We start from the raw sequence: 11,683 nt of genomic DNA, 5'->3' as shown, positions 1-11,683 counted from the left end.
CTCTCAATGAGGCGAATAATCTTGTGTGGTGATGTGGTGATATGTTCTGCTGACTTTTGAACCGAGCAACTTAAGCCAAAGAAGGAACCCTCTCGGCCTTGGGTTATGCAAATCCTATGAAGTTCTAGATCTTCTGTACTAAGTTCGGCAATATCAACTATATTTATGAGAATATAGGTCTGCCTAATTGAAATCGGCATAGATACTCAAAAGAGATGAGTGTCTTAACTGTGAAATGGTTCGGCCGTCTACGTGCCAAACTCTAAATGAAACTTGGGAGTAGTTAATCATAGAGCGCCTCACTTCACCAAAAAAGCTGATGAAGTGATCTCTTTCAATGAAAGAATCAAAGACTCTTTGTCTGCTAAGACTTAATAAAGCAAAGGATAAAGAAGATAGCACGTTATTCCAACAAGCACTATTATTTATTTTACCCAACCCCAAGGTACAAAGGTTATTATAAACTGCAAAAGCGAATACAACGCTCCTCTCACAATAACATCTCACACAACACATCATTGCTACTTCAAAACACATTGTGCACACCCGTTGTACGCCAAAACTTCTTACATAGGTACATCAACGTTAAAATGGGGCACCAAACTGGAGGACTCTTTTCCAAGATGGCCTGTTGCTAATGTCATCCCACCAAGCAAGGACATACTTTCTATCCCTTATCATATACTCCTTCCCCATATTAGCCACCAAGTAGTGAGCGAATGGAAGGTGTCTAAGATCAGCAAGGCTGAAGAAATCACCGGCCAAGTACTTGCTCTTCAACAGCCGCTCCTCGTAAATGTCCAGCACTTTTCTAGCTTTTCCTCGCTCTCTTGAATGATCTTGGGGTCTGAAGGAAAACCCAAAACTGAGGCAAATAGAATGTGAAGCACCAAGTTGTTGATTGGTGGGTGGAAGTTTTGTGCTTCAACTTCCAGCCATTGTTCCACAAGCCCTCTTTCCTCAATTGTAGTTCCTAGCAAATTAGTCCCTTGTGACTTGTATTTTTCTGCGCAATATCTTATGATTGTGCAGGATTCTGCGATCAAAGACGATTTTATCAAACTGGAAAGATTTCATAGAGACGGACCAATAGGGTTCTATCTCAAAAGACCTTAGTGCTATTAGTAGTGGAATTACTAACCATGTGTTGTATTTTATTTTTTCAGGTTACCGATGTACAACTTTACATTCTGAAACAAGAACTTGTTAAATCATTGGTGTTAAGAAACCAGTGAGGAAGTGTATTGTCAAACAAAATTTAATAACTAGCTTCACAAACATTCCTATGGCAATCTGATGCTCCATACAGTTTCAAATGAAGAATTGAATAAACCCACAAAAGGGAAATCTTAAAAGATGATAAATTTGTCCCGCTTAGTTGGTTAAAAGCATTCACCTCTGCAACTAAGATCCCAGAGTTTGATTTCTGATTTCCCTACCATTATCGCTTGTAACACAAATATAAAACAATAAAAAAAAATCATGAGCTAGCAAGAAAGCAGAGCATACCATATAAAGTATAATCCCCATCTTGAATGAGAGGAATTCATCCAAATGGCTGCATTTAAAGAAAATATAATTTTCAGAGTGTTTAAGAGTAAGACAATCACAAACAACTGGATTAAGAGGTGATTAATTAGCTAACCTGTAATTTGAGGAAGTCGGGGTGTTTGTGCTCTCCCTTGAGGAGATTAATGGGGACTGTCTCAAAGTCCACCTCTTTCTCAACGAGGCATACCAGCACACGCTTTGGGGAGGCGTACAGAGGGCCATACACCTTCACCACCATTCCTGTGATATTCTGCAAACTCCAGCTTCTGGTTCTTTACTCATTATCATATAGACTATTAGATGAGCACACACTGTGTGTGTGAACAATCGTCCACCTCCTCTCACGTTCACTTCAAGCGCAACCGCTTCAGTTCATTCAAATTATCCAAAAAACATCATAATTTCACTTATATGTATGAAAAAATGATGGTGGGACAATTCCTCTTAATAAGTGCATATTTTTTATCTTATGTAAATATTTCGATATAAAATTACTATTTTGCTTTCTTTATGTAAATATTGTGTATCAAAAGTAAGAACAAAATAGGAAAAGAAAAAAGAAAAAGTTCAAAATATTCAAAATATACCAAATTACTATTTTAACCTCCTCATGTCATCATTGTGTATTAAAAAATAAGGGCAAAATTGAAAGAAAATGGGACAAAAATTTGACAAGCCTTTTCTCTTAGCATAATAGAATAGATAAGGCGTGACGTGGTACTAATGACACGCCAACGATTGGAGTGGAGACTTGAGGGTAGGTGGGACTGCTCACATCACATGCATACATCCATCCATTTGTAGCTTCCTAAAGGTAGCAGGGGAATGACAATTATGTACAATATATGTGGCGTATAATGAAATGGAGGCCATGACAAAAACGAGAAAAAAGGAGACAAATGTGATGAGAAAGCATGTGAAATGCATTCAAGTTGTGGAAATCCATCTGCCCTCTTTCGTATTCATATGATCCAACCAAACAGCTTCCTTCTTCATAGGCAGGCAGGCATGAGAGATAATTACATGCACGGTATATCTTCGATTACACAACGGAATCTTCAGACCCCCTCTCGTCATACGTCAGACCACAAGGGAGGCTACAAGTTTGGCTTAGTAAATAAGATGTGCCTTGTTGCAGAAACGTAGAAGATATGTCAATTGGTGGAAAATATTAATATTTAGGTTTACTTTAATGTTTGGTTTTTTGGGCTTAGTCCTTTAACATTAAGGTTTCGGTTTCGGTTTCTTAACCTTTAAGGTTAGGGCTAGTTTGTTATAAAAAAACATACTTGTTATTCAATCGAAATAAGTTTGTTATGATGTAATATCTTTTGATTTTGTAGCCGTTTCAGCATTCTTGTTTATTAATTATATTCTTATTATTTTGTAATATTGTTAGTGGTGCACTCTGATATTCAACTTAATTTCTTTTCTTTTGATTCAACAACTGTTATTCATAAAATTTGATCTAGAATCACCTCCGCCAAAGTAGACATTAAATACCGATGGGTCAAATGATCATAGACGGAAATTCCAAGTTCAAATCACTCCTAGAAATCCATTCTACGTTTGCTCGATTTATTAGAAAGAAGTTCGTGAAACAATTGCCAGTTCGGGAATAGGATATCCCTAAAGACAAACCATCCTATACCCAAATTGGCAGAGTCCTCAATAAGCCACCAACTTTATAAAACGCTCCCAAATTCAGCTTAAGTGATAGGCATTCATGATCCATAAATCGATTGAAATCATTAGTTACGCATCCAGCAAAAATGCTTTATTATGTGTTGAAGCAATTTACAAGGGAACCGGATCCCCTCCTGAGCTTAGGAGGATGAGCCTCCTGAGCAGAGGATCCGAGCTCTTGAAATTTCATCCAATGACTGTAATTATTAGAACTTTTAGAAGAGCCCCCTAACTTTTAGAGACCCTTTATTTGTAGCCGTTGAATCAAATTTTAACGGCCCGTGTAATTTGCCCAGAAAGCTTAGCCTCCTAAGCTCGGGATCCAATTCCATTTACAAGGGGCAGATTACACTATTCCTACCAGTACTTTCAATTATTTATTTTGGCCAGGCCCCATAATCGGTGAATTCAACGTTCATCTTACAATAACTCCTCAAATCATATTCTTAACATGACAATATTACGTGATAGACATTGTACACACTCGCTACATGCAACAAGTTCTTCGAATACCTTAAAACGGAGCACCAAACTGGAGAACCTTCTTCCAAGATGGTCGGCTGCTAATATCATCCCACCAAGCAAAGACATGCTTTCTGTCCCTTATCATATACTCCTTCCCCACACTATTTGCCAAGTAGTGGGTGAACGGAAGGTGGCTAAGATCAGCAAGGCTGAAAAAATCACCGGCCAAGTACTTGCTCTTCGACAGCCTCTCCTCTCCTCGTAAATGCCCAGCACCTTCCCAAGCTTCTCTTCACTGTCCTGAATTATCTTCGGGTCTGAAGGAAATCCTAATACCGAGGCAAACAAAATGTCGATCACTAATTTGTCGTGTGGCGGGTGATAGTTGCTTGCTTCAACCTCTAGCCACTGTTCCACAATGCCTCTTTCCTCAATCGTCTTTCCAAGTAAATCCCTTGTGAGCTGTATTTTTCTGCGTAGTACCTTATGATTGCGTGTGATTCTGCAGACCAAATTTGACCGGTTTTATCACAAATGTTAGATCATTATATTTATGCAGAAAAGAAAAAGGAGAACAAGGCTTTCATCAAACAATTTGCACAAAATTTCTTGCTGCACAAACATTCAAATGTTTATTTGATGCTTCACACATAATTAAAATCACGTCCAAATTTTATATATCAGGATGCAAATTTTTTCTTTATAATGTCAATTGCTAATTCTTTAGTTTCTAATTGGGTTGCTATCTCCGTTCGGAGACACGTTTTTTTTTTTATGCAGCGTACCAAATTTAACTTTGCTACCCAAATGATAGCTGCTTTGGAGATACTCTTATTTGAACTTATGCTTGACTGGCGAAAGCCAATCGTAAAGGTCTAGCATCATATTATAGGAACATCCCCACCCACCCCCAAGGACCAAGGTGCCCTAAATCTCCATAAAATATGTCTTCAACTAGGATTATAATAAAAACCGAATGATGCTCCTAAGACAGCCTTATTATAAAAGAATGAGTTGAAAAATGTTTGAAATTAGTTGCGTAAACTTGAAAATTACATCAAATTTCTTGAAATTGTGGCATCTTTGTACATATAAAGAACTATTATGTTGACAAATATCTTAAAGCATGTCGTAATGCTTAATTATCTTTTGATACTGTCAGACTGGCATTCGAATGTAAGAAAAGAAACTTCTCTCTTTCAATAGAGATTCTCTCTTACAATCATGTTTTTTAATTTTAATGGCATTCCTGGACCAATTAATAATTGTTACGTGTTTACAAAATGAAACCGTCCAATAAATCTTTAATATGTGATGAAATGGTTGCAAGAGAGAATCGCTCTTTCCATTGATATGGTCTGTAAACACCCAAACCATATTAACGAGCAATTAGTTTTGTCATGTGCCAAGAAGTTAAAGTCCCACATCGGAAAATTAAGAACCTCACAGAATTTTGAGAGAAAATTTCCAATACCTCTGTACACATTATAAGCAGCTCGGTATGCTGCCATAGCATGACTATATTGACACAGTAATAAAACTTTCCAGAATCCACTTCATTGGCTTTTTGATGCAAAAGCCAATTACCAATTTCACCATATATCCAACAAACTTCAAATCTAGGGTTTTTGTAAAGAGCTCATTTTTCTCACCAACAACAAGTATCTTGTGGAGCAAGCAACAAAATGGGATAACACCACCACTGTCATCAGAACGAAACCACTGATTTCGGCTGCGATGAAGATTGCAACTGAGAAAGGGCTGTATCGCTCTCATCATTCTCGTCAAAAACAATCGGCTTCCCCTCAATATTTTTTCTGCAAAACCAAATAGAGTTCATTGTCAGATTTTCTGCCAAGCAAAATCAATGCATCTTTAGCACTGAAGAACATTGTGAAAACAGAATGCAATGCCTACCTCTGAGAGATGAAACTCTCTTCGGACAATGCCTTTTCCAATCTTTCTTCAAATGGAGTTGCGTGCCAACTCACTTTCTGATCCTGCAAATTCAAAATCTACCTTCACACACTGCTTTAAAGATCGAAGGCTGAAAAAAGAAGTAGAAGGCAGTCAAACAAACCTCCTTGTATTTATTTGTTGAGTTTGGGATTCCGTTCCCATCCCACCACTTGGGTGAGACACGAGTAGGCTTATCTTCGTTCCAGTGAGTAGCAACAAGCCCAATGATAGGCCTGTCCCCAGGAGTTCTTCCAAAATGACGAGTTTGGCTGGGAACATAACCAAACTGATTGTTGTTATCTTGAGTTACTGGCTTCAACCAGGTGGACAAACTTGATTCCACATTGACCTCTTGTCCAGATGAAATTTGTTTCACCCCCTCTTTTGATATAGGAGTTGCATTTCCCCAGTGGTTAAGAGATTCTCTTTGCTCAACAGAAATTCCATGTGAGTTAGGATCTTCGTCTTTCAGTACATTCTGTTGAGAGATGCCGTCTCCAGGGTTTTGCACTGAATACACGTACTGGGACCTGATTCGAGCCTTTCCATTTGGAAAGTTTTCCAGGTTTGCAGGGAAAACGGTTCCTGGTGTCTGCATCTCATCAGAAAGGGTTAGTGGGGTTGGATAAACTGAAGGCTTTGATATGCTCTGTTTTCCTGGAGTTTCACATACTTTTGAACTCTGGTTATAATTTTCGGATGAAGAACCTCTGGAGGAATTTGTATCATTATTGCAATCAAAGCGAACAGCCTTGCTCCTGAACTGGACATCTGGAGTTGTAATATTCTCAGTCCGATTAGTATGACTCTTGACTGTTGAATCAGTACCTATTCCGCTGCCTCCAGAACAGCTGATTGTGGTCCTACCATTATTCTGTTGGTTCGATACAAAACTATAGATACAAAATGAAATTGGGAAAATGTCAGTTATATTTCCTTGTATTAAATAGTTCCTCAAAGTCCAGGCAGCAGACCAACAAAAAAAAGACCAATTTTTCTCTCCTAAAAAAGAATGAGATGGCCAAAAAAACTTCATTGCTAATACTAGTACAGAGTGAAATTCTGGTTTAGCAAACCTCCCATCCCATCTATAAGCTGCAAATGTACTAATGCTCAAGCATTCAAAACAGTTATAAGTAGAACCTGCTAGGCGTATGCTGAGAAGGACCTGAACCCTTTCCCCACTCTTCATTGAACTTCAAAGGCGTAGGGGGCTGATCTGGTTGATCCAACTCTTGCTGAAAATTTTTAATGGATGTCTTTGGAAGCTGTGAGTTGAATTTTGGAGGCTCTGAATCTCTATCACGATGGGGTGAGCCATTCAACCTTGAAGACACTTTACGAATTTCAGCTGGTGTTTCGGCTATGGTGCCACAAGCTTTAAGAAACTTGGCCTGCAGAATAAGGTGCAGTGCATAGGTAAAAGCATTATCTTTTTAGCAGTACGCAAAATTCATATAACTAAAGACTTAATCTAGAAATGTATCCAAAACAGTGTAACCTAGAAACAATGACATTACTTAAACATACTGCACAAGACGGGAGTCAAAGCTCCACTGACTTACACAAGTTCTAACTTCTGAAGCAACACTTTGGAACTGAAGCGTGTCGCTCCAATTAAACACCATGTACTGGAAAACAAAGTCTTTGTTTCAGAGTATAAATTGGAGTACATGACAACAATGTAGCCTTATTTCACTTCAAGCGATTGAGATAAGGACGGTAAGGTTATAACATTTGAAACCACCTAGAAAATTGATTGGCAAAAATGGGCATTTGAATTATGTAATTTCTGAGCGTTACGCATAGAAAATAATTTAATCTGAACTGTTGAACTTAATATATTACCTACGTTGAACTTTGAATCCGCTAGCTCACAAGGGAAAACGTACCTCATTCCTGAGCTCCTTGTCAATTTGTGGAGACACATAAGAAGCACTTTCCCTATCTTTGATTGGAGAACCTTCTTTCTCTTTGAGAGTTATATACAAATCAGACCAGAAAAAGTAAGATCAGCAACGAGATATATAGATTCAGATCGAATAAATTAGTTTATGTGCATGGACTAAAGATAATCTACCTTCAGCTGAAAATAGAGAAGACAAACGGTTTCGAGATATCACAACTTCCTGATAAAATAAAGGAAACAGAAAAACAAGAAATCAGTGTAAAATTATACATAACCCACTAATCTACTGTTTGGCAGCTGAGAAAATGAAATTGAAATAGCGATAAGCAACATTTCATTGTTGGGTTATTGATTTGGGGAAAATAGAGGGCGCAAAAGCTGAATCAGGAGGTGGGAAATGGAAAGATGGAGGAAGAGATGAGAGGAGGAAGTGATTGAAGTGGGAGGATAAATTTACACAGGGATGAAGGAAAAAGAGAACCACCATATAGGGTGGAAAATCCATCACCACTATGGATGGAAGAACCATAAAAGTTGGAAAAAGAAGAGGTGCCGCTGCATAGGGCAGCGGAAAGACCAGAACGAGTTCAGGGCTTTTTAGAAGAGAGCTTTTTTTTTGGATTCCAATTTCAATGATACCGGCAGCACCCAGATCAAAATTGAAACTACCAGAAATCTAAAATCTTTAATCTTAGGCTAAATTCAAGATCAAGATTAGTACTTTAACACTCAATTGACTCTAATTTCTCAAATTTTCACAGAAACACTGGTAATTCGCAGCAGTGTAAAAATGGCCCCTGAAAAGAAAAACATTTTCCCGGACTTTCTCGGGAACCAAACGGAAACCTTACCGTCTGGGGGTTACGAGAGGACTGAGAAACAAGGTGAGGCCGAGAGCGAAGGTGGCGATCGTCCTTGACCCGAAAGCAACCGAAGAAGCAGCCCATTACTCGCGAAATCGACCTGTCAAGAAACCTCAACGCGTATCTGCACAGATGCCCTATTCCGCGCTTCAACAGCGAGCAGAACATCGATTTCGTAAAATAAATGGGGAAAAAAAAGGGAGAATCCAAAACCCTAGCTTGTTCTTGGTTTTTCTTTTTTAGGTGAATTATTGATTCAGGAGAGAGAGAGAGAGAGAGAGAGATATAGAGAGAGAGAGGGAGAGAAGGAGACGAATTGGAGTTGCTGGGTCGTTTTTGAATTTTGAACAAACAAAACGAGGGAAACGGATACGCCTCGCCAGACGGGGTGCGTTTTGGGTGTGAAGGTACTCGATCGAGTGCGAGGTACAATGTACTCGCTCTGTGGACGTGAAACGTGGAGCGAGTTGTGATGATTTTATAATAATGTTAAAGTATTGGGGCTTAAATGGAAATAAGCTTATGGGGGAAGCGCGAGTATTTGTTGGATATGGAAGTGAAGGGTGTAGGGAATTAAGGATGCTTAAGTAAGAATGTCTGTGATTAGAGGTTTAATTGTTTGGACAAATAACGTCTATCTATGTATCTCTGTACAAATTGTCGTTATTATTTTCCTTCTTCTGTTTTAATAACTGGATACATAGCACTTACTACGGTTTACTGATATTCTTCTTCATTTGTAAGTGTGAAATCTTAGACTTGATTCTCATCAAATGCGAATTTGAACTACATTATTGTTAGCTCATTCTGATACTAAGTCCACTCTCTCTCTTTTAGTGTAGATAATCATTTATAATAACAATAATAATAGGGAATTGTTATTGACATTCTAAAATTCTCATTCTATACTCCAAACTTTCTATATTTAGAAAGAAAAATACACTTATGAGAAGTGTAGAATGACAATTTTGGAATGTCAATAACACTTCCCATATAATTAGATTCATCAAATATAGAGTAATAAGTGGATCTGGATCGTCCAATATGTACAAATAAAATATGAAAATATTCACAAATAAAACTAATTACAAATAGGTTGAAAAAATTGAGCTGTTATTGAATTTAGTCGAAGTTTCTTTAATTTTTAACTTTAGTTTAATTTCTCAATTTTTTTTTTCATTTTTACTCAAAATTTTAATTTGAATATTTAAATATAAAAATCAAACCACTTTCATGGAAAATATTTAAAAGAAAATTTATATGTTATTATGTATAATTCCTATGTCACAGATTGATAAAATACAATTAACATGTGATAAATGTATTTACAAAATTAAATAAAAATTATCTAGCTATCAGGGCAATTCACCATTTGTGATTACAAATTTTTCATTAAAAAGAGAATATGAGGGAGACCGAATTGACAATAAATATATAAAGTGGATTGTATCTTGGTTAGTATGTTATTCATTTTTTATTTGTTTGCTTATGTTGAGAGTGTGAATCTCACATCAAGAAAAGAAAGATTGTGCATGGACTTATAAGTAGTTGGACTACTTCTCATATTGCCAATTAGTTTTATGATAGAATCTCAACTTTCTTCAGTTTATAATGTGATACTCTCTATATCTAATACGAGAATTTGAACTTAAATTTAAGGAAGGAACACAACACACCATCCTGACTAATTGGCCTAATTAAACCACACTTGTAGTATGCTACCAATTGTTGATTGTTTCAACAAAAGTAAAGCTGATTGTTTCAACAAAAGTAAAGCTAGCCCCATGGTTTTCTTACCCCTTTTCATGATGTGTAATATGGTGCACTATGCAAGTGCGACGTAGCTGTGTAGGGTGGCATGTCATACAAACAAAGGACATGAAAAGCAAAGGTTACCACAATACATACTAAAAGTTACTTTCTTTCAAGTCATTGGGTCTGAGATCACGAGGGAGACCTAATTATCCAAAGTTCTAAACTATGATATGTTGAAGCCAAGTTGTCCATTGCACCATAAGCTTAGTGAAGACGAGGTTTTCTCTTCTGGACACATGTGTGCATCAAGTGCGCATGCACCAAACACAATCAAAAATCATCCTTCCATTTTCATAGCTTAAAAACGAGCGGATGTGATGAGTCTGGTCCGCTTATGCAGTGGCTAAGCGAAGATTTCATGTGTGAGAAGGTTTCTCATATACAGATGTAATTTGAATTCAGAACGTGAGAGATTTGAATAATTTGCATAAAAATTGATAGACCCTAAATTCAACAAAGAGAACTAAAAAAATTACACAAACCCATAAACTCAAATATGAGGTAAAGAGTAAGCAAGAAATTTTAAAAATATAAGTTAAAGCCAAAGAAAAGTTGATAGAATGACGAATGGAAGGGAAGATTGCACCGCTTTAAGAGGGATTGAGAGAAAAATGAGGCATGGCTTGGAACAAAAAATAATTTAGATTGAGAACACACTTGAATTTTAAGAAAATTAATTAGACTGATACGTAGTAGTAAAATCTGTGTAATAAGAAGAATAAAAAAAGAATAAATATGAACCATTCTGACCCCTTAGTGGCTCCGCTCCTGTGCTCATGCGCAAACCATGCACATGGCGCTATGCTTGGGGGGAGAAAATCTATAAGGAGGACAATACAATTAATTGAGTAATTAGGTCCACAAAGGTGTTTTAGCTCATTCTTGAAGAATGGTCCTAGGCCGAACTATACTATGAAACTTGGGCCTAATGAAGTCTTGTTTTTCGTTTTCATTTTTTCCAGACTGTTTTTAATGTAATCCAATTTAGGGAGAGGATTGAATTAGGACGTAACAAAGCGAGCACATTACCTGCCCTTTTGACCTTTTTATATCAGATCTTCTAGGTTCTAGTTGTCAAATTTTCGAAACTAGTGAGCTATGTATACGGATGTGACTTTTCAAATACAAGTTTGTTAACCCACGTGATAATTTGAAGACTAAAAGTTGTTGATTCAAAACTTTGTTCCAACATACTGCACAAAATTTGGTATTATTTTAACTATATATCTCATCATGTGACCTTCTTTTTTTATTATTTCATTTTAATATACCTTCACAAAGACATGTTTGAATAATCTGAAAAGAAAAAAAACATTTGAAGAGTGGGATAGAGACTTTTCAAGATTTCATGTGTAAGAATGTTTTTCACATATAGAGGTAATTTAAATTCAGAATCTAAGAAATTTGAGTAATTTGCATAAAAATTGATAGACTC

The 11,683-nt window shown here is 36.9% G+C and overlaps 1 protein-coding gene and 1 pseudogene across 1 annotated transcript; both read right to left on the bottom strand.

Annotated features, from left to right (window-relative positions):
- Window positions 1–411: 411 nt before the first annotated feature.
- On the bottom strand, window positions 412–1,789 carry LOC137741158 (glutathione S-transferase F9-like; annotated as a pseudogene).
- Window positions 1,790–5,153: 3,364 nt separating this feature from the next.
- On the bottom strand, window positions 5,154–8,722 carry LOC137741131 (protein JASON-like). The gene is made up of 7 exons (XM_068480935.1): window positions 8,422–8,722; window positions 7,742–7,790; window positions 7,554–7,633; window positions 6,805–7,055; window positions 5,783–6,554; window positions 5,620–5,702; window positions 5,154–5,519 (listed from the first exon to the last, which is right to left on the bottom strand). Exons 1-7 carry the CDS (start codon window positions 8,599–8,601, stop codon window positions 5,411–5,413), a joined length of 1,524 nt encoding a protein of 507 aa, XP_068337036.1. The 5' UTR covers window positions 8,602–8,722; the 3' UTR covers window positions 5,154–5,410.
- Between the last annotated feature and the right edge of the window lie 2,961 nt (window positions 8,723–11,683).

Source organism: Pyrus communis, chromosome 7 (genome assembly GCF_963583255.1).
Source record: "Pyrus communis chromosome 7, drPyrComm1.1, whole genome shotgun sequence".
Lineage (NCBI taxonomy): Eukaryota > Viridiplantae > Streptophyta > Magnoliopsida > Rosales > Rosaceae > Pyrus > Pyrus communis.
The sequence above is the reverse complement of the archived record's forward strand: the minus strand, read 5'-3'. Positions and strand labels throughout refer to the sequence as shown.

Coding starts and splice junctions, on each gene's coding strand:
- LOC137741131 (XM_068480935.1), bottom strand. CDS start 8,601: ATGTTCTGCTCGCTGTTGAAGCGCGGAATAGGGCATCTGTGCAGATAC. Junction 7,056..7,553: donor ACAAGGAGCTCAGGAATGAG/GTACGTTTTCCC, acceptor CTTATTCTGCAG/GCCAAGTTTCTTAAAGCTTG. Junction 5,703..5,782: donor CAACAAATAAATACAAGGAG/GTTTGTTTGACT, acceptor TTGAATTTGCAG/GATCAGAAAGTGAGTTGGCA.